This window comes from Scomber scombrus, chromosome 5 (genome assembly GCF_963691925.1).
Source record: "Scomber scombrus chromosome 5, fScoSco1.1, whole genome shotgun sequence".
Taxonomy (NCBI): Eukaryota; Metazoa; Chordata; class Actinopteri; order Scombriformes; family Scombridae; genus Scomber; species Scomber scombrus.
Window position 1 is genome coordinate 7,586,959 of NC_084974.1, and position 23,773 is coordinate 7,610,731.

A 23,773-nucleotide genomic window follows, 5' to 3' on the forward strand; every position below is an offset into this window, starting at 1 on the left:
AAGTGCAAGGTTAATCATTGTCATGTGCATTGAGCAGTAATCAACTGCCACTGAGGCTGATCTGCGTGTCTTGCATAATACAGTTCCTGTAGAATACATATAATCAATAAACATTTCTCTGAATAATATTACTATTGAACCCCCCCCTGTCAATATTTGCTCTGCGTGATTGCGACATGTTTAGTGCATGCCTTATACAACACATGCCAAGAGACTGTACGCTCTAGGGCAAAAAATCTAATCATGTACAGTAAAAATTCAATTCAATTTAATTCAAGCCACTCAAAACAGACACTTGTTTCCCATGTATGCACTTGGATTGAAAATCACACATGTGCTGCATTGAATGTGCTACAATAATTGGCTGAGTTTCGTAGGAATGAATTTGGAGGTAAAACTTGTTTGAGGTCAGTTTTTTGATGGAATAATATTAAAGGAATAATCCAATAATAGTACTGATCTTGGTGCAAAATACAGGGCCAAATATTCACAGTCATAGTATCATGTAGTATGCTGGAAGAATGCTACTGTACATTTACTGTTGAGGTTGAATTTGTACTAAACCAGCTTAAACTAAATGTATATGGTTGATCAAGTAGCCCACACTGGGAGCTATTATGTGCCTGTTATGGTAAATCTGTGAAAATGCATTTTTCATACACATGAACCAAACCTGAGTGCTATCATTTTCTTAAAAGCATTATTATTGTAGGACTTTTGTGTTGGATCTCATTGCAATATGCAGGGGTTTCAATTTCTCTGGAGTGTAAACAACAAAGCTAAATTCCAGTTTCCCTTTGTGACATTTATGTCTGCAGTGATTCATCTATTCCCCGTCTTGTCTTTCTCCACTTCCATCGCCTTTTGTTATTTGCATTTGACACAGAGGATTCTTTCCTGTCTCTCACCCCCTACATCCTCTAATTTTATGATTTTATTGTTAGCTTGATGACACGGTGCAGACAGAGGGGTGACCGAGCCGTCACCTATGCAGGCCTCCCATGGATGTTATCAACTACAGCAATTTGCTTGACACCTAATAGCAAAATATAGCAGACAACGTGAAAATGAAACAATGGGAGCTTTACATGTAACATTTGATCATGGGTATGCATTTCTGGCTAAGGAGTGTCTGATTAAGTCACGCGAGTTATCAACTATCCTTTACATCTGACATGACAGTGCATTTCTTTAAAAAAAAAAAACACTATACTAATGCTGAATCAATCAGTTGTTTAATGGATTCTTAATTACAGAAAAATCCTAACATTTGTTGGTGCCAGCATCAGAATCAATGAGAAGTAGCTGCTGTTCTCTGTGTAGAATCACCTTTTTTTTTATGTCAGTGTATTTTGGACCCTTGTCTGGACGATGCAAGCAACTTGAAGACGCTATATTGTGAAATTGTGAAAGGGATTATTCACTATATTCTGACACTTTACAGACTGAACAAGCAACTGAGAAAATGATGGATTCCCAATACACACCAAGCACAGTAAAACGCAGATCTCATTTGCAGAACATGACCCCTCTGAGCTCCAGATTGTACTGTCATTGTACAGAAGTCTTTAGGGCTTTTGACCTGGCTCGTGAGATAAGAGTGTTCTACATATCAGCTTCTCTGAGCTAAGAGGTGCTGACCAGGACCGAAATGGGCCATGTCAGAAGAATGACTCTTATCTTGAACATCAACCTTTGAGACTGATTGCATTGCACCACGTTGATTCGGCATCCACGCTGAACCATCTATCTAGATTACTGCCGCCATAATTGTTATCAATAGGACCTCAGTGCTCTTACCTGGCCAGACAATTGCTAAGATTGTGTGTTTCGTAAGACTGTAAAAATAATTGAACACTAAGTTCTTATTATGAGCGAGAAGAACATTTAAAATGGGGGGAAAAAAGAGTCAAAAGGTTTACCATTGGGAACCTATATTAGAGATATTTTTATTTAATCGAGGAAATTCATGACTGAAAACTATTTTGAGCAAATCACAGCTGGCAGCATCACATCTGGGTCAAAGATCCAGCAAGTTTGCAAATATTATTTGACTTCATTTAAGACAACAGCATAGCTTAATGGAGTCACTTTGTTCTCTTTCAAGGATTTTAACAGTGTCTCCAACAGATTAAAGCCAATTGATATCCAGGCTACCACGTGATGAGATTTATTAAGCTCTATTAAGAAAAAAGGAATATCTTTACTGATGACCAACAACTAGTTTAACAGTGACCACCAAACAGTCAAACAGATGTGGGGTAATTGGAGCTGATAAATATTTAATCAGCAAATCCACCATTTGATCAGGCCCTGGCTGAGGTTCAAAGGTCGCGTCATTGTTCCAGCTGACTCCATGATGGAGCACTGTTCTCAAACCAGCAGGGGAGGTTATCACAGCTGTAAGCGACAGTGAGGAACTCTCTTTCTCTTTTCACTCCAACACACACACCACTTCACATGGCTATACCCAAGTCTACTTAACTGTAGTGATGTGGTTTTGCAATGTCGCATCTGCTTTAATACAGATATTTGGACCAAAGCCCTGGTTGAAGAGTGTCACTGTAGGTTGCATCGCTCTGCGGGTTGTACAGCTTGACAGCAAAGCAAGAAAATCCACCCTGAACTCAGATAACCTAAATGATTTGAGGAGCAAAATAAGGGTGACATACAGTCAAGAGGGAATATTGTTGAAACATAAAATAACCCACGCACACTCAATCACACTCTCACATATACTCATGAATGCTCACGTAATCACAGACACACCCAGGCAACTTTAGTTGTCACTCTGACCAGTGATAGGGAGCATTATCTTCTCTGTTTATGAGCCTCTTATGAGCCATTTGCTGCTCTTAAGCCTGTTCCAAAGATACTGTCATTTCTTAAGTGTGTAGTAAAAGTTAAGGACCTTCCGCCATAAACATGTTTCTCTGTGAAGTGCTGAAACTTCTGAAAGCCAATGTGGCACACAAGAGTCAGTGTTCCAAATCATGTAAGAAAGGATTTGTGGAACCCCAGTGTGAAGTTACTTAGTGTCACAATACATGCAGTGTCTGCTCAAGGATTAAACTGTCAAAAGAGGCAACTTAATTAATCACATTTGAATTTTAAATAGAGTTGGAATTATTAAAGTATTACACCTAAATACATATTTGAGGTACTAAGCATTTTCATTTTGACAGATTTTATACTGCTAATTATATTGTTTGAAGAAAACTGGCTTTTTACTTCACTACATTTATCTGATGGAGGCTACAAATCTGCAGAGGAATATTTCACATGCAAAAGATATGGGTTACAATAGGTCAAACTAGCATTTTATGGAGCTGTTAACTCTCTGGCAATGTTACATCCTTCAGAAATAGTGTTTGATTCTGAAGTAAACCTAATTGCAAATACTTATTGACTGTCACAAGTAAATAACTGCACTTAAGAATACAACTTTAAATTTAATTTGGCTGTTTGACTCGCATATATTAATTGAATGCTTGATCCAGCACTGATTTGAAATAATGGCTCAACAAGGGAGCATTACTTTTTAAAATTTCAAATAAAATGTAGTTAAATTTAAAAAAAAGATGAACTGCATGGCTCCCAATTTGTAGCTAATTCACACATTGAAACAGAATATGATACATGTTTGGAGGGCCGAGATCGCATTACACATTGAAAACTCAAATTCGGACTGTGTCTTATGTACTTGAATGCGTAGGTGTTGAATTGATCATCTAAGTTTCAAGGCCTGTTTGTAATTCTAAAGCTACCATTGCCCAAGATGTAGAGGTTATTCACCCGATTACTAGGACCAAACCGCCCACACCATAGACTAAACAAACACGATAGAAAGAAAAGTCATTTTTGTCTGAACCCATGCATGTCAAGGATTCTGAATAGCTATTTAGTGCCTAATATCTAATGTAACATGGCTTTTATAAGATTAAATGTTGTTGATATGCAGATTTTTTGTATGTAATATTATCTATGTAATATCAGAAAAGAGATGTGTAATACGTGATAAATACTGTACATGAGAGGGGAGAAAAATATATGTTGGGCAGTAAGGGATATTTTAAAACTTGATGGATTTTCTCCCCACCTCCTTAAGTCAGAGAGTTGAAATTATTTTATGAATTCAGCTGTTTGTCAGAGTTGGACTGCTTATCAAAGTGTCCCCACCACTACCCCCACGCCCCAGTCCCTCCTGTTCTGCCCTCTTGTGGTTAAAACCTTGAGTAAAGAGATCAGAACAGAAATGATGCTAAAATAGTGGCATTCATTAGATAGTTTTAATCCTTGCTTGTGCAAAAACTCTGATGGGTAGAATTGTGAAACTCCTCTACAAGATGGTGGAAAGGAAGCTTGTTTTTTTAATTTATTTTTTAAAATTAACTCTGTTGTAGATAACAGTTAACAATGTAGTGCATGAGAAAGGTGTCATTAATCTAAAATCACACCACGGCTCCGAGAGTGGACAAAAGACTAATTTAGCAGCAGTGTGTTAATGCAGCTCCCAGCTGTGAAAGAGAAGATTGGGGACAGAAAGTGCCATTTGCCAGACAACAGGGAGCCTTACATTCAACGTCTCTAAAACATGCATGCAAAACACTTGCCTTTTTAAAAGGAAATTCACCCTAAGCTGTGAAGACACTTTGGAAAGGAGTTCTTTGAATTTCAACTCACAATGAAACAAGAGATACAAGACAGGTAGATAGATACTTACTTAATGACTTAATCCCAAAGGGAGATTAAAATGTTACAGCAGCCAACAATGAGATAAAAAAACAATGAGGTAAAAATATAAAAGAAAGAAAAGCAATTAAAGGCTAAATTATATACAATAACTAAATAATCTAACCCAAATGTTAACAAAAATACATTGAACAGAAATAATAAAATGATCAAGTGGATACTGCTGCAGTAAGGTGCATGATTGTCCATGGATGTCAGAATTGAGTGTATTGATAGCTGAATAATCTATACACTATATATTGGTATTTCAGTAATGTACACTGAAATGATTGTTTTATATGTCTACCATTTGATGGCATAAAGGGTGGATTGTAGTGTGTCATTACAAAAAGTGTAAATTGTGCTGGAGCCAAACAGATAAGCTGCAAATCTCTGGAGCCCAGTATCTCAACTGAGGAAAGTTAAAACTCGGATGTGTCTCCATGAGGAATTAAGAAAAATGGTTGTGGTCTCTAGACATTAAAGTAAATTATTCATTTTGAATGTGTCCAGTGAGGTGAGACATTAAAACAGGGCCAGTAAACAATGGCCATATGCTGCCTGCAGGGATAAGTAGACACATGCTGATAATTGTGACAGTGTAGGATTCCTTTGCTTAATGACAAAATGTAAGCCTGGGTGTCTGAAAGGCCAATGGCATCATGGAGCCTCTATGGAAATCTGCTTCTCTCCACGTAGACTCCAGCTAGTCTTGATGAAAGCAAGAACAGCTGTAACGTATGTGGCTTATAAAACATTTTAGTTTAAGCATTGATGTTCAGTGAAGAGGTACAGATATTGCTGCTTTCACATGCAGTAGGAAATAATGAGCAGATATGTGCATGAAGTAAACAATCAACTACACAAAAGTGTGTTTCTTTTTTCTTTTCTCCCCACTAATACTCAGGGAAATGGGTGTTCTCTGTTATTTCTTGAATAACATAAGTGCCACTGATAACATATTTGATAGAAGTTCAATTTTGCTGTTGCTTCTTGTACAAAATACTGTATTTGTTTCCATAATTAAATAGATTACGAGGGTGCATGAACGCCTCACGGGGCTCAGCCAGTCAGAGACACGTTTCCATCGTCAACAGGAAACGGGAGGAAGCGTCCTTGGAGATGTTGTTAGTACTACAAACTTTCGCATCTTTCTCCCCTCTGCGGACACAATGTCTGCGCTAAAAAAGTGACAACCCGTCTATATTGCCGCAGAGGCGTGCGAGAAAGCTATTCAAAGTTTGTAAGGTAAAGTCACGAATAAGCTATTCTCCAGCGGCTTTAACTTTAGCTGGCTGAGCTAACGTTAAGTAGCTAGATGGCGCTCAAGTTAGCTGAAAGGCTAGCTGATTTAGCTCACCCATTTCCCTGCTGCTCTTCACATTACTACACCTAAAACAAATTCACGTCTATATTTTTTGTGTATTTACTGTCTTAATAATGCAGAGTTGCTCACAGGCTTAACAGTTTGCATACTTATTAATCCGTCGCTTTTCTTTGCATGTACAGTAGTCCATTCAGCTGGATGCAATAAGGCTATTTGTTAATCTTATTAGCTGAATCGAACATCGTTTTTTCACAAAGCAAGGGTTATTTTACACAGGATAAAGAGTAGCATAAGCTGTATAATTTTGATTTATGTCTGCCACTATGATATAAAGTTTGAAGTGTATGTCCTTTCCTTTGATCGGTCATGTTTTGCATTTCTTTCTCGTCTCTGCAGTAACCATGACCGCAACTACTCTCATTGGAGACCAGCTGATCCTTGAAGAGGACTACGATGAGACCTATATACCCTCTGAACAAGGTGCATAGGGTTCATATATATAACTAGGAGTTGGCAGGGGGTGATTGAGTCACAGTGAATAGATTATCCATGTGTATATGTACATAGCAGGGTCCAAAAGTCTGAGACCATCTTCCCATTGACTTGAATGCTCTTAATTTTTTTTTAATTATATGTATATCTAGTTGAAAGTACAACATGTGCAATACATTTCATTCACTACTGTAACTCTGAACAGGCTGTATATACACTGTATTTAGCCACCGACTATATGTATATAAAGTACCATACATTTTTACCATTTAATATCACCTCAGCACTCCTTGCTCTCTTCACTTCTTTTCACTATTTGTATCCTGTTCCCAGCTCACAGAATCACTTTCCCCTACATTGTATGTGTAAACATGCTTGGTCAATAATGATGATTCTTATTCTGAATATTCAATTGTATAAACTCACCACCAACTGCTGAGCATAAGTGGCTTGGATGGATTTGGATGATTATTGACAAGTATTGCATTATTGTTTAATTTGGTGGGTAATAGTATATTATCCTTGGTCCTAAACACAGAAGTTTGGGAAATGTGGAGTGTTATTTATTACACTTTTTTCATTCTATTTATTATTGTTGGCTTTGGGATACATTATTTTGTTTTTTAAGGCCCCAACATTATATGTTTCTTTCACATTCAGCTTTTCTCATTTCACCCTCTTTCTCTCTTTTTCTCCACTTCATCAGAAATCCAAGAGTACGCAAGGGAAATTGGCATTGATCCCGATAGTGAGCCGGAGCTCCTGTGGCTGGCCAGGGAGGGCATCGTTGCCCCGCTGCCTCCCGAGTGGAAACCTTGGTAAGTGCAGTGAGAGAGGCAGAGAAGTGAAGCTACACCAGAATGGCCATCCACAGGAAACACCAGGCTGACTGGCTGAATGATTAAATAACGGTTATACTGTATATACAGCATGATTCAATATTTTAAATTGTGTGATACTACAGTTTTACTTTGGGTTACTGTTATTCTTCATGAAAGGCACCAAAGATATATAGATTATCTCAGAGATTACAACACACCGCTAACACTAGTATCTGGCATCAGAAAAAAAAAAGAAAAAAGAAATTACATCTAAAATCAAAGCAAAAGTGATACTTCTTTTGTCATATTTATGTTCTCCTGTTGACCGATGGGATGAAAAGAGATGATGGAGAGAACTTATCAAAGAATAACTGATAATATGTACTGTAGGTGGTTTTGTGTATTTCAGCTTTAATCAAATGCTTTGACAGAGATGACACTCAAAAAAAACATGTATTTTATTAAAATCATAATTAGTACATTTTATTAGTTATACAGTCAGTACTGGGTAAAGAAAGTAGTCTCTTGGTTCAGCATTCAGTTTAGTTTCTGGTTTTCTCTTTATTCACCCACCCACCCACCCACCCGTCCACCCGTCATACCTCCTTCCCCCATCTGGGCTTTTTTTTGGAAGGTTCTGAAGTGACCCCCCTCCTCTCCCCCCTCCTCCTCCCCTGCAGCCAGGATGTGACAGGCGACATCTACTACTTCAACTTCTCCTCGGGCCAGTCCACCTGGGATCACCCCTGCGACGAACACTACCGCCGCCTAGTGGCCCAGGAGCGCGAGCGCACCCAACTCACGGCTACTGCAGGAGTCTCCGGGCCGAAGAAGGACAAGGAAAAGAAGAAAAAGAAAGAAAAGAAGGAGAAAAAGGAGAAAAAGAAGAAGGAGCCGCTCAAGACTCCTGGAGTGAGTTCCACTGTTTTCATTTTGTGTTTTCTCTTTGTTTTGGGACAAATGCTGAATTCTCTGTTACTTTTTTAGTACTTTACTGACAGGATGTCTGAGTAACAAATCATACAAAGATAGATGGAGATGCTAGATCAAATAAATGAATTCAATATTGCATGTCTGCTAAGAATGTAGTCTTAATCTTACCTCTCTTATTGTGTCTCTTTCCCTTAAGGCGCTGAGTTCACCCTTGGGGCCCTTACCATCCCCGCTGGGCAGCCTGGCTCCTCTCAGAGGTCTGGATGCTCCTGGCATGGGCCCACTACCTGGAGCTGTCCCTCCTCTGCGTGGCTCCCTTGGTAGCTCCGGGGGTCTGGAGCCCCTCAAGACATCCCTAGGGGTAAGAAGCTAGAGCTATACGAAGGAGCGTATTATGAGTTTTTATCCTCTCCGGAATCCTTACAGTGTTTAATGTGATTGTCAGGGTCCTCGGAGTAGTGGAGCATCTAGCGTTTTAGGAAGCAGGCAGGAAGAGAGGGTGTGTCTCAGCGTGCCTTGCTTTGACGATGACAACGATGAAGACAAAATCTCAGAAAACGAGGTACAGTACAACCTAATGACAACGGTCGGTTCAGCTGCTCTCAACTCTTTGATAGATATTTGTGTTATAACTCCGTGTCATTTTCTCAGCCAAGTCCTCGTGGTCCAGACAGACTACTGAAGAACCTTCATCTGGACCTGGATGACCTTGGAGGAGGCCTACAATATGAGGTAGACAGACTCATTTGTTCTCGACAGTACTGATCATATCCCGACTAATGCAGGAACACTTTTGTATTTTTATCCTGCCTGTACTTGTTGTAAATCGCTCGTTTCAAGTCAAGTTTCATGTCACCTTTTCAATGAGGAGATGTGCATTCTTGAGATGCGATCATTAGCATAATCCACGTCCCTAAAACTGCCATATAAAGCTCCATATTCTGCTTTGTTTGTGGAGTGACAGTAGTCGGAGACCCAAAACAATTAAATATGAATCCAGCTGCCAGCGACGTTTCATCAGAGCGGCTCTGCACTGTGACAGAAATAAAGATGGGATGCTTCGACGTTCACATCAAAGTTTGAGCTAAAAACATCTTTCTGAAGCAAAGCTCTGTGATTGGTGTGTTTCTTGTGACAGCCAGAGCAATATTAGAGGAGAGAATATTATAGTGCACGGGTGCAACACATGGTACTTTACAGAGAGCTGCAGAGAGACACAGAGACAGCTGTCAGAGTTTCCAACAGATACTAAAATGTAGACGTTACTACGCCAAAATAGGCCAATAAAAATCCTATAATCTAAAAAAACCCTTTCAGTAAACTGGCATCCATGATGTCTCTTTTAAAACAGGCCTAAAATCTTTCTATTCAGGAGGCCTTTTTCACCTTACTGTTTTCTTTATGTTGTGTTCTATGTCATTAATACTGTACCACTTTGAGTTTAACTATGAATGAAAAGAGCAGGACAAATGAAATTATTATTATGATCTATTATAAACATAAAAAAAAAAAATCGGACAATTTCTGTATCATAATTCAAACATACAATTCAGATTATGGAATTATAGCATTATAAACAAATGTTTCTCTCTCGTGAAGACGTGAAGATGATGTAATCATGATGTGCGACAGCTCTGGACCACTTGTAAATGTCATTTGTATCTAAGAAGTATGAGAAAATCGATGATCCTAAATCAGTCGTACGTGTATCTTAATACCAAATGTGGTTCTTGCATGGGGACCATTGTCTATACAATGAGAGAAATCGAGAACTGATACAAAATCATATTTGCCACAAGAGTTACACTGACATATTTCAAACTAATAATTCCTTTGTAGACAGTTTACATCATTAGGTGCTTTCTACATCTAATAACATAGATAGTTTTTGTTTGTTTGACTATATATTTATTCTAGAAGTCTACCTTGCCTTTTAGGTATGAATATTAGTTTTAGTGTCCTGTGTTTGTTTACCTTACTATAGGACAGTGAAGTCAGTGGTGCAGCTCCAGCAGAGGAGAGGACTGAGCCAGAGCTGCAGGACTTGGCTCTGTCTGGAGACCACAGCCCTGAACCACCATCCCAACAGGTACACACACACACACACACACACACACACACACACACACACACACACACACACACACACACACACACACACACACACACACACACACACACACACGTCCATTTTTGCAGCCATTCCTAGGTTTGTTTTTTTATCTGTGCATTTCTCGCTCGCCTTGCTTTCTGTTTGAACATTCACAATGTAAACTCACTGCCACTTCTGTGTTGTGTGTGTGTGAGTACCATATTATTTGAATGGTTGTAGTGGGTTTTTTTCACAGTGAAAATCAAAAGTGAGTACTTGACTGAAACATTTCCACATTTAGCTTGAGTTGAACTTTAGAGGCACAACACTCCTATCTCTGGTAGATTCATACATATTGTGTTTCCATCTTTAAACCAGAGATTCTGTTCGCATATCTGAACTGATTGTCAAGGATTGTTTTTCTCTTAAGATATTATTAAAAATATAATAATGTTATAACTTAATAATATGAGCTGTAAGCTGCTAGTATAGTTGGGGATGGGATTTGAATTGTCTCCATATTTCTACATGTTTTCAGTGAATCAACACCATAGCTGTCTTTTCTCGTTGTCTCGTGTAACTGTGATTTCTAAACCATCTGTTCCACCTTCTCTTGTGTCTCCTTCTCGCATGTGACCTTTGAACCATGATCTGGGACGTGTCCCTGTAGTTGCTGTGCTGCTGGGATTTATCCTACGGGCACGGCTGCTACTGTGTCTTCCTGTTTGTCCTACTGTCCACCTATTGTCACTGTTACTGCTTTGCTGTCTGAATCTGAACCCTGGCAGCATGCTGTAACACGTGTTTCCCTCCTGATTCATTTATTGATTCACATTAACAGAGAGCATCACAACTTCCCAACACTCTCTGAACATTTATCCAAAATTCTTAAAGTGTACACACCTAACACATTACCTTATCATGAAAGAAGGCAATACACTGAAACAAGGGAATCGCATTCATCAAAAAACCCTTCCCCTGTGTGTGACAGAGACCCAGAAACATAACATTTGTATATATTTCCGTGCATTTGTATTTGTTCTTGTGTCTAATTCTGTCCCTGCGATGCACCATCTGTCAGTTTTGCATGCACTTGTGTAAAGACCACCACCCGGCCTCCACCATCTTTAGGGGCTGGGTGGGGTCACAATCTTTTTGTCAGCCTCCTTTCCTCACCTGCCTTCCTCCGTCCTTTCTCTCCCCTGTGTCTCTGCACGCCTTCCTTTGTTCCTCTGTTGTGGGACGGATTGGACTGTTCTCTCTATCCCCCTCCACCAAGGACTCTCTGAGGGGCCGCCACCTCCGCCTGACCCCTCTGGCGGGCGGCTTAAACCGCGTCAGCGAGGAAGGGGCTGACGCTGTCACCGCTGAACCCGAACAGTCTGCTGAACAGGCGGTAGCAGAGGAGTTGAATGAGGTGGAGGAAGATGAGGAGGGAGGAGAGATTGGAGATGAGGATGTTGGGACAGATAGGGGAGAGGATGAGGGTGGAGGAGAGGCGGAGGATGCAGAGAAAGAGGAGAAAGGAGAGGTAGTAAGTGAGGGGGACGACGGAGTGGCACGGGATGAGGAGGCAGATGAGAAAGATTCACAAAGCAAAGAAGAGGGGGGTGAGATGGAGGAGGAAGAGCAGGAGCAGAGGGGAAGCAAAGGAGCTGTAGAGAGCAAGAAAGAGGAGGAAGAGGAGGTAGGGTTAGAGAGTTACGAGATAGAGGAGGAATGCTGGGAAGGTGAGGATGAAGATAAAGATGAAGGGGGCGGGGGAGAGACAGAAGACACGAAACGCAGTGAGAGGCAGGAGAGCGTTGAGGCTGAGGAGAGCAACAAAGGAGAGGAAGATGACAGCGATGAGAAGGTAGAGAGGTATTTTGAAAGCCAGGACGATGAGAGCAAAGACAGAGAGGAGAACGTGGAGAGCGATGAAGCTGTGGAGCACTTTATGGAGGAGAAAGAAGAAGAGGTGAAGGAGGAGGTGCAAGAGGTAGAAGGAGAGCAGGAATTTCAGGAAGGTAGCGATGAAGTCTTGGAGAAATCCTTCAAAAGTTCTAAATATGAGGAGGAGGAGGACAAAGATGACACAGAGAGAGAGGAGCTTGAAGGAAGCATAGAGGATGACAGAGGGCAGAAGGATAGCGAGGAAGAGGAGGTAGAGATAAAAAGCGAAGGAGGGCAGGAGAAGGAACACGAGGAGGAGGAGGAGGATGGTGAAAGCGAGGAGGTTGTGGAGCGATGCTTCCAGAGCCAGAGAAAACTGACGGAGAGCGAGGAGGAGGTGATAGAGAGATACGCACAGAGCGAAGGAGGAGAAACAGAGGGGAAGGGAATGGAGGTAGAGGATGAAACAGAAGCCCAAAAGCCCCGCGCGGCATCGGAGAGCGAGGAGGAGGAGGATGATGAGGAGGAGGAGGAAGTCGTCGAAGTTTTTCAGACGGGAGCGGCTCGAGTCCAAACAGCCGAGCGGGCCGAGAAAACAGTGCTGAGTGACGTTAAAGCGCTCGACCGAAAGAGTGTGACAAATAAATCCCCCTTACCTGCAGAGGTAGGGCTCACTGTTGCCTCTGTGTGTGCTCATACACCCCCCCACCAAACACACACACCCCCCTCCTCCCCCATTGCTATCCCACCCTACCCTCACACCCACCTGTCCACTGCCAGCATGCACAGGTATATCCCAAAAATCCAACTCCACTGCCTTAGGGGCTGCCTCAACCTCATCCTCATCCATGTGATTCTCAGCTTGGATGTCATCACTCTCACTCTGGAATATCAAATTGGTCAAAGGACAATCCATTGGAGCCCCTGAGGACTGGATTGGAAAGTTATAAACCCCTCTTGGAACCTCTGCTCCTCCTTCCCGTTGATAGTGCAGGCTGTGTGTAGTCTATTTTTTAGATTGGTGGTAGACCTTTGAAGTGACGCAGGGCTCCCATCTCCTGCAAACACCTCCCTGACTTTCGGAGTCTGCTTGCTTTGATTCCAGATTGCCTGATTGTTTAGGTTTTACGTGATGACTCGCTGCTCGCCCGCCTGGATTGTGTGGATTGCATGTACGCTCTGCTTTAGTCTCAGTGTGTTTTGGTAAAGGCAGCATGCTTCCGCGTTCAGTGTTTTGCTTGCGTCATCGTGTACATATGTGTGTGTTTTTTAATTCTCAACTGCTACTTAGTCATTGTGTGCATATGTGTGTTATTACAGGAGTCTGAGGCTTCATCCTCCATAGATGTCAAGGTACTCCAATCACGCAGCGCGACACACGTCTACCATTCATTCAGTCACTTGCTAGATTGTTTTATCGACATCCGGTTATTTCATAAATGTTCTTCTTGTTTTGTCTCGTAAAGCTGTCGGAGAAGGTTCTGGGCCTCAACGACTTGTCCGGCACTGTCAGTCCGCTCGAGAAATATGACAAAGAGGAAACAATAGAACAAGAGGTCAATGATGAAGCGGCAAAGAAAAAGACGACTGATGCAGCCAAGAGGTTTGTTGTTCTTTTCATTTTGGCTGCTGTGATCAGATTTGGCTTTTGTGATGTTCAGTTTTGCGTGGAACATCGTCTGCTTCTTAAAATCCTTCAAAGCCTCTTAAAAGCAGGTGTAAAAGTTACTCAGGAGTTACAACAAAGGCTTTATTCTACTGAAATCTCACTTACAACAAACATCAACAAGTCCCACCACAAAAATATATCCAGAGAGCTGCACTGTATCAGAAAATCGCTACTCGATTATTGTATAGCAGCTAACAAACTGGGTGGCGAAATGAGGTGTATGTTAATGAAAATTGAATTTGAACTTGGCAATAAATGGCTGCATGTACCTCAATATTCTAGTGAGACATCTGGACCCACTGCTATGGCTCTGCAATATATTAATATTTAACCAAATATCATGATATGAGACTAGATATTGGATATCTTAATATAAGTCTAGATATCATCTGAGATATTGAGTATCGCGATATGAGACTAGATATCGTCTTAGATATTGAATATCGCGATATGAGACTAGACTATTTTCCTGGTTTTAAAGGCTGCATTACAGTAAAGTGATTTTTCTGTCATTTTTGTTGTAGCTGTTCTATTATTTGTCTTTATCCATTTAGTCATTATATCCACATTACAGATGATTATTTATCAAAAATCTTGTGTAAATATTGATTGTGAAAGCACCAATAATCATCCCTACAATATTGTTGCAAGGTATTTGCTCACAAATATTGTGATATTTAATTTTGTCTATATTGCCCAGCTGTACCCACCACTCCCTCTGTCTCTACCGGTTGCAGGTGGACTGTGTTGTATTTTGCACCTTTTCTGCATCTTTTTACATCTCTCTATCATTTCCCATGATGTTTTTTTTTTTACTCTTATAGTATCAATAATATAAGTAATCCTGCAGATTGTTATGAATAAATTGTGAAACGCTAATATGGAATATTATAATATAATATTGATCATTTTTTAGGCCTGAAAAGTGTTTAAACTATTGTGTCAAAATACAGGCGTTTCCATCCGTCTCCATATTGAAAACTAAAGGCTTTTTTTTATTTATTTTTTTTACATTTTCTTCATATTGGAGCTAGTATAACCTCTCTCTCACTCTCTCACTCACTCTAGACACATGAAGGCTGCAGACAAAGACAACTCTCCAGCTCCAAAAGTGGAGCGGCTCGTACTCCACCAGTCCAGCCCGTCGCCCACCTTCTCCAGCCGCTCCCACTCAGAGCGAGGCGTCGGGCTCCGTCCAATAGCAGAAAGTGTCGGCGCATCTCTGGGTATACAGAGACCCGAAACGTCCAGAGGTCGGCTGGTCCGCTCCTCCAACACCCAACACAAAGATGCTGAACCCTGCATAGAAAATCACGAGAGCTCACTGGAAGAAGAACCCAGCTGGAGAACCCGGAAAGACAGGGAGAAGAAGGAGAAAAAGATAGAAGTAGAGGAGGAGGAGGAGAGGAAGAGGACCGAAAGAGAGGAGTGGAGCCTGAGGGAGAGGAATGAGGAGAAAGAGAGGGAGAGGAAGAAGACAGATCGGGAGGTGGAGGAAGAGAGGGAGCGATTGATAAGGGAGAAGGAGAGGAGGATGCGTCTCCTAAGGGAGGAGCTCAGGAGAGATGAAGAGGAGGAGGAGAAGCAGCTGAAGGAGGAGAGCGAGAAAAGATTGCGGTAAGTATAATTATATCCAAACTGTTGGTTATTATTATGTGTTTTATGAGGCAAATGCACATTATAGGTGTTAAGTTTAAGTTTATAAAGATCACACTTGTATTTTACTGAAACACACTCTTATTGGTGTATGTGCACCTCTTAAGGGATCTGCAGCAGCGTCTCCTGTCTAAGAGGAAAGAGGAGGAGGCCAGGTTGAAGGAGGAGTCTGATAGGATGCTGGAGGAACTCAGAGAGTCTGTGCAGGAGGAGAGAGAGAAGCAGCAACACGAACTCAGGTCAGACACACAAAACACACCAGGTGTTAATGTCTCAATTCCATAATCTGATGACATGACGAAGAGAATATGAACTTTATCACCATTTAATACTGACTGTGTGTCGTGTGCTCAGGGAGGAGAGTGAAGCCACGTTAAAAGAGTTCCGCATCACGCTGGAAGAGGAGCGGGCGGCGCAGCGCGATAGGCTGGAGGCTCAGAATAGGCGGGACATTGAACATCTGAAGGCGGAGTCGGAAGAGGAGCTGCAAGTGGAGAGGAGGAGACTCCAGGCAGAGAGGGAGGAGAAAGTGAACTCTCTAAAACAGGAGGTGACTGGTTATGATGCTGGCCGGCCTGGATCCAGCTCATTTTTGATTTCAGAGTTACTCTTAAAAATTCTAGTGCTTCAGTTTGTCTTTGCACAGAGCACATCTGTCTTCAGACTGCATAACTAACTGAAACTAAAGCGTAGCACAAATACCAGTAAAAGCAAAGTTAAGGTCAAATAGATTGAAAATAGTTAGCATTAATGACTTGAATCAACTTTACATCCGTCGGTGTCAGTGTCTGCTTAGAGGAGAAGCATGATAAATTGCAAACATTCAAATAGTGTGATTGTTTATTGAGCAATCCTTAGAGGAAAAACAAGTGAGTCATAGAGTTTCTAGATTCATGCCAGATGTTAGCAGGTTGGCATATTAACCTGCTACATCTTTTCATTTGTAGGGGAAAGGTGAGCCGGGGGCTAACTGTGTGGGTGGCTTATGTTGTGTTGTGCAAGTATACAAGTGTTCGATCCCACTCAGAACAACAAAGATCCAAATAGGGTCGAAACATTGTCCAGATTAAATGTTTGTGGCTGTTTTCATTGACACTGCTTTCTAATAGCCTGGTGCCTATGTGATGTGTGTGTAGTTACTCTCCTTCAACATGTTACACAAGTGTTGAACACATTCTAATGAATCCTCTCTGCAAAATGTTTTAACACTTAAGTCAAAGGCAGAGACTCGAGGCAATTCATCATTCAGTTCAATCAGAATTGTGCCACTGCAGTCTCAGTCCAAGTTTATTTCATGTCAGTTGTTATTTGCAAACTTTTTAAATATTAGTTCTAACGATGTGTATTTGTTAAAAATGATATATGCTTGTTGGAGTTAGATGTTACAATGGAGCATTGGACTTGAGTGACACAGATTAATGATCTGTCTGTATGTGTGTCTGTATCTGTGTTTGCACTTTTTTTGTCTGTATAAAGTTCAAAAGTGTGGAGAGGAGGAGGGAGCTGATGAGCCCACGACCCGAACAGCAACTGGCAGAGTACCACCGAGAGGTTAGACACACACAAATTATTCTTTGTTCAAGCAGGTTTGATGTTAAAGTAAGTATATCTGTGGAATCATTTGTTTCATTTTGTTTAAGCTGACTTTAACTTTCCTCGCCCCCCCAGCTGGCCGACGTTCTCCAGGAAGTGCGGGCGGAAGTGCAGCGTGACCACGAGAGGAAGCTGGAGCAGTTGAGGGAGGACCACAGGAGAGAGATGAACAGCATCAGAGAGAAATACCTGGATGAGGTCAGAGGGTGTTTACATTTCACAACTAGCTGAGTCCTTCACCCCTGTTCAACTTGCAATAATGTAAACAGTAGAAAATGTGAATTTTTTTTTTTTTGTGGTCTCAAAATGATATTAAGTAGACAGTAGAGACAAATAAAAACGTACCTGGGAGTTTAAAATATTCTTGTGTAATCAAATGTGATTAGAAATGTTCTTTTTAGCAGTATCACTCCTAATAGCCTATTAACGTTTTGACTTTTTGTAATCAATTTTGTATATAAGATTCTTATGATCATTTATAGCAACTGTAAGATGATGTGTGTGTGTGTGTGTGTTTATGTGTTTGTGTTCCAGGAGACCGCTCAGAGGGAGCGCTTACTTTCTACTCTGCAGGAGGACAGAGAGCGTCTCCAGACCTCACACGCTGTCCAACTGGAGAAACTCCGCTTGCAGCTCGACACACAGATACAAAAGACACAGCTAACACACTCACGCAAGGTGAGACGGGACACACACACACACACACACACACACACACACACACACACACACACACACACACACACACACACACACACTAACTATGCAGTGCTATGCTCGTGGTGCTATTACACTGATTTTCTGGCATCACTATTTGTATTGTGTCCACTTTCTAGTTAAGTGGATGGCTTCCATTTGCAACCAGTTTTTATTTTTGCCAGCTCAGCAGTGCCACAAACAAACACCACTGTAGAGAATAAATCTGTCTTATTTCTTCCTGTAGGAGTCAGAACTTCAGGATATGGCAGATCAGTTACAGTTGAGAGCCAAAGAGCTGAAGAGCCAAGAGGCCATGCTGCAGACTAAGGTCTGTCTCCCACACAGCATGTACAATTAATCAACTCCTAATGCTCTGACCTAAAACACATGGGCTAATGATTAATGTCTCCTGTTAGGCAGCGGATCTAAAGAGGAGGAGGAAGAAGCTCGGGGACGAAGAGGGGGAAGTGGATCGACAGATAGAGGTGGGAAGTCCAACTTTTCTTTATGAAAGGAGAAATGATATTCACTCACCGTTCCATCTGTAAACCATAGATTTCCCCCCTCTCTCTGCGTGTGTGTGTGTGTGTTTGTGTTTAGGCTCTACCCCGCCTGATCCAGGACAGAGAAGAGCTGAAGGAGGAGCTGGAGAGGATGAGGGAGGACAAAACTCACGCCCGAGAACTCATCCACAAAGCGAGGGAGGAGAGGAGCGAGGCCAGGCAGCAGGAGGAGCGGCTGAGGGAGGAGAGAGACAAAGCCAGGGAAGAGAGCAGGAGGGCGAAGGAGGACAAGGAGCAGCTGGAGAGCAAGGTGGCGCTTCTGCACGAGAGATGCGACCGCCTCAGTCGCAGAATCAGGTGCAGTGACGGTTCTTACACAGGACTCACCCTTATTTCCACAGCCTTGCATGTTAGAGGAGAGTCCAGAAGAGCAGAAATGAAAGAATGAAAGAAAGACAGAGAGAAGCATGCATGATCTCCACTGTTCTCCACTGCATGATCTCCACTGTTTGTACCCACTGTTTTAAAGAGATTACGCTCTTGTTTTCATCAGCGAGCTGGAAGAAGACGCAGGAGGGAGCGCCTCCCTGAGACAAGAACATAAACACAGCAAAAAGAAGGCAGAGAAGACTGAGGTGACAGCGCCCCCTAGTGACCGGAGAGACTCATCGCTGCATGTTGACGACCTGGAGGACCTGCCGTCCTCCCCTTTACCTGACAGCCACAGCAGCATGGACGAGTAAGGAGATAGAGAGACATATAGTTGTGGTTATAAAAGCACAGTTTGAGTTGTTTGGTGTGTAAAGGGTGGAAATGCAGTATTAGACTGTTTTTAGGCCTCTCAGCTCAGCTTCTACTGGAATTGTATTTAACAAAAACAACTTGAAATTGCTCTTTGCACTTAGAAAGATATTACAATTAATAATACTGATACCACTACTATGCAGTGCAGCAAGCAATTGGCTTGAAATATGAGCAGCGATGTATCACTAAACCCATATATTTATAAAGTTTGGTGGCCTAACATTGCTGGCAAGGACAAATATGATATTAATTGGTTCATTATTGAAAATATTCACGGTTTAGACAGTCTTTATCTTAACTTCCATCCCCATCCCCCACTCCTCTGTGCGTCCAGGTTCCGGCGTTACATCTCCTCACACGGCGCGTCCATCCAGAAGACCAAACTCTTCCTGGAGAGGGAGAGCAGCCGACTGATGGAGAGGCAGGTGGCTCTGCGTGCGGCCCAGACCAGCTCCTCCCAGGACCCCATCCGGAGAGAAGGGGTGACTGAGGAGATGATTAGGAACTTCCAGCAGGTAGTGAAGAGTGAGATTTTGTCTCCTGAAGAATCATAATTGGTGTGTTGATATTAAAATAAGTGCTGGTTTCTGTCAGGAGGCCAGAAAGGTGGCGGAGATACAGCAGACGGTTCAGACAGGAAACACTCTGCTGCGGAAGAAAGAGGAGCGACTTCAGCAGCTGGAGAGTTCTATAGCTGACGAGGTCGGGATCAAACATTGTATTGTATTTCTTATCGGTTAAAGTGCTACAGTTTAACATTTTGGCTGCAGAGGATATGATGAACTAGCGCACACAGTCATAGCTGAAATATTTGGGTTACAGGTGAAAATGAACACGTTTAACAAATCTATAAACAAGAAAAGCTATTTAACATCTGCTTCTGTATGTTTTTGCACTTGAGCTGCTGTTATCATTGTAAAAGCCTTGATGAAGGTTACCTGTGATAAAGTTTATTAACAACATAACCAGGATGTAAGTCATAAATTGGTATACCAAAGTGAAATAGTACATAAGGTATACAAGTTCTCCTCACATTTTCAGCTTTTTGTGTATTTGTGTTCACTAGCCCCTGTCTTTGCAAAGTCAAGCCAACAGTTTTTAAATCTGCTTTAACTTGTCGTGTTCTCTATTCAGCCGCTGTTTGAGGATCTGTCTCGGCTGGCAGGAGAGAGAAAAGTGACCTTCGATGTGACAGACTCAGACCTCAGCAGCACTGCCGATCCACCAGATGGGACAGGTAACTCAAAACAAACACAGGAGCAACAGCTGTGCCTCAAAATACAAATAAAATAGATTTTCATTATTTTAATTTCACATATTTACACTTATTTTATTCAATATTCATTCAGATTCTGGGTGTTGCTGATGTGTCGCGTACTGGCTGTACTGTAGATGCATCTATTTCTCAGCTATACAGTGAGATCACATCTGTCGTCCTTTATCTCTTCACCCTGTTTCTCTCATCAGGAGGACATCCCACCGTACCGGCCAAAGTCCAGGAGTTAGCAGAGTCCCTGCAGCAGATCTCAGGCCAGCTCAACACCGTGTTGGGTGCGTTGGGTTCGCTGGCTCAGAGGCAGGGCCCCACACCTTACACAGCCTTCACTCTGCCTCTATCTCAGCCTCACCCCACACCTGCTCCCACCTCCACCTCTGCCCCCATCCTGCCCCACATTCACGCCTTTGGCTCCACCTCCGTACCCGCGCCTCCTGCAGCGAGGCTCTCAGAGCCGCCCTGGAACTGGGCACCTCAAGGCAGCTCCTCAGCCCCCCCTCTCTTCAGCACCCCCATCACCAGTGGGCTGTGGACCTCTGAGGACGTCATCAGCAACAGCAGATGGAACCAGATATTCCCCAGTACGCTAACAGCTGAGCCGTTTTTGATCCACTTGTTCAAAAGGGGTTTTTATCAGTGGCATCATTGTTTGTTGGTGCTGACCTGTTGTTCTGTTCTCCAGGAGCACCCGTGGATCCGGTCGCCTCCAGCACCATGAGAGCCACCTCATCTTACTCATCATACATTCCTGCTAGGTACTGTGACCTGCAAAAGCACCTTTAATCATCAGCTACTTCCGCAGTCTCATTGTCTTAAATGTACCTAAAATATTTCTAAAATCATGTGTGCATGTCTGTGTGTTTTACAGTGATCCCGGCCGTAGTCTGCACTCCATGCAGAATTCAGCAGAAGTGGACAGCCAGAGACTGCAGGGGCTGATTGACGGCAACAAGAAGTGGCTGGAGATGCGCAAGAAAGACACCAGCATGTATCCTTCTATCATATGTTTCACACACACACTAACAGACACAGTGTTGCGTTGCATCTACTGAAAGAGCACAAAATCCCCTGACTTCCTGTCGGCCTTATCTCTATGTTCTTGCTGTAAACTGACATACTGATAAACTGCATGTTCAAACTGGAGCCTTGAAACTTACTAAATGTTGTAGTCTCTAATCTGTTGGTATTTCTTTTTAATCCGGTGATAAAATAGATTAAGTACAGCGTAGAAGGACTCGCACACAGAGGACAACAACAACAACAACAACAACAAAAGAGAGATTGGGATCTGGATTTGAAATATTTCTATTATTAACATTGCAGGTGGTGTACAAACTGCGAAAAAATGTGCCAAAGTTCACAGAGTGTAAAACCTCTTTGCACTGAGGAAAGTCCAACATGGACTGAAACGTTTGCACCCCATGCACTCGTTGCACTTTTGCACATAGTTTTCACTGTCCGTAGAGCCCTGCAATGTAAATAATATAACTATTTCAAATCCAGAGCCTAGTCTGTTTTTTCTTTATAATTCTCTGTGTGCGAGTCATGCTTTGCTGCCACACCAGAGAAGAAGACCAACAGAGGACAGATTTTTTTAAGGTGCAGCTCAAGACCGGCGAGCCACTGATAAAATAAATGACAACATTATTTATGTTACTCCTCTAATTATCTCTCACCAGCATCATCTCATTGATTTTCCTGTTTCTCTTGGTCTTGACACACATTTCATCGTTTATCTAACCATGTCTTCCACCACATTTCCAATATTCTTGATGCTTACATGTAAAGATGTCCATGCATGTACAGAGCAGTTTACTACATTTTACATTAAACTGTCTGGCTATGCAAGAATAATATTACTCTATCTCCAGTATAATGTGTAGCCTTGTTAGCCTGTTGCATGAACATTATGTTTTTTCCCGCTTATTGTCTTTAACTCTGCCTTTCAGACCTCTGTTCACTCGCTATCGGCCTCCGTCCACCAAGAGCGGCCTGGTTCAGCTGGGCCTGGACGATAACAACCAGATCAGAGTCTATCATTACTGAGGACACGACGCACAGTTCAGCCCGGCTGTACTGTACCTGTACTGTCACTGAGGACTTTAGAGCATGCACAGCGCTGTGACGTTTACACACAGGGGCCACGTGTCAGAGTCCTGTACCCACTCTGATTCATTCTTCTGGGTTTTTTTTTTTTCATTCAGAGCAAAGGTTTTCAGGGAAAGCCCGGTCTCCTCTGCTGTGATTGGAGGAGGAGCAGACCGCACAGGACTTTGCAAATCAGGGAGCCACATGTCACACAGGGCTGAGGACTTTTATCCTCCAGTGTTAGATTAGGCTGTGAGAAAAAACAGAAATAGTTTTAAAGCACTTCAGTGTCACGTTTACAGATTATAGCTCCATGCCAGACTCGGGCCAAATTATTTGTTCAGTGGTTTAGTTTGATGTCAGACAGAAGGAGACCTCTTATTGAGTGTCATAAGACATTTAGACAATCACAGTGTATTAAGGTTTTCAATAACTAAAGAGTATCCACCTCCCTTATAAGTATTCATGATTTATTATCTGGCAAAACTGAGCCATGAGAGTTTGAATGTGGCACTTGTTTTATATTTGTATTAAATGTAGATCACACTGCAGTGATCTGTTTTTATTAGACATTCACTTTGATCAGCGTCTAAAAATCCACATACTTTGACTCAGTGTTGTCAGTGAAACATGAAAACTACTAAGGGGGTGCATACTTTTTATAAGCACTGTATTTATACTAACTCTCCCTTTACTGAACACTCTAAACACCATCTGATTTGTCATTGATGTTGTGAACTTCACCCTTTTGGTGCTGTAGACAGGATATAACACTAAGAAGCACTTTGCAGCCGCACTTAGGTCAAACTTATTTTCATAACAGGTTACGTATGTGTTTATGTCACTGAGTGTGTAAGCTACATGTGTGTGAACTGTGATTTCTTAAATAATTCCTAGGTTTTTGTTTTAGTCTTTCAGAAACAGATATCAATGTGCTTTTGTGAAGGTGAAGCTACTCTGCTTTTATTGAACATTCATTTCTTTCTCATATTCCCTCAAACACAGATACAGAGCAGCAGTAGTGAGCCGTTAACTAGTGTTTTGAGCATATAAATATTTGTGTAAATAAATAATGTATTTTTCTATAAAATATTTTAATAAATATAATTTTATATGTAGGATTGGCTCCAGCCCCCATTTAACCTTCTAGAGGATGAGCGGTATAGAAAATTAATGAATAATTATATATATGTACAGTATATGAATGTATTTAT

General features: G+C 41.9%; 1 protein-coding gene across 2 annotated transcripts; it reads left to right on the forward strand.

Moving 5' to 3' along the window:
* Window positions 1-5,831: 5,831 nt before the first annotated feature.
* LOC133980154 (centrosomal protein of 164 kDa-like) lies at window positions 5,832-23,677 on the forward strand. Of its 2 annotated transcripts, XM_062418749.1 has the most exons (28): window positions 5,832-5,979; window positions 6,455-6,538; window positions 7,257-7,368; window positions 8,052-8,283; window positions 8,501-8,665; window positions 8,750-8,866; window positions 8,956-9,036; window positions 10,289-10,393; window positions 11,676-11,792; window positions 13,592-13,624; window positions 13,738-13,874; window positions 15,009-15,557; window positions 15,704-15,835; window positions 15,951-16,146; window positions 17,073-17,147; window positions 17,265-17,387; window positions 17,724-17,867; window positions 18,133-18,216; window positions 18,305-18,373; window positions 18,489-18,748; window positions 18,945-19,130; window positions 19,530-19,710; window positions 19,790-19,897; window positions 20,330-20,432; window positions 20,663-21,052; window positions 21,154-21,226; window positions 21,340-21,459; window positions 22,421-23,677. In XM_062418749.1, the coding sequence occupies exons 2-28, from the start codon at window positions 6,460-6,462 to the stop codon at window positions 22,515-22,517; spliced, it is 4,068 nt and encodes a 1,355-aa protein (XP_062274733.1). In that variant the 5' UTR covers window positions 5,832-5,979; window positions 6,455-6,459; the 3' UTR covers window positions 22,518-23,677. The 2 variants fall into 2 exon arrangements, with proteins under 2 accessions (XP_062274733.1, XP_062274734.1); XM_062418750.1 differs by lacking the exon at window positions 11,676-11,792 and having other exon boundaries at window positions 5,833-5,979.
* The last annotated feature ends 96 nt before the right edge of the window (window positions 23,678-23,773 follow it).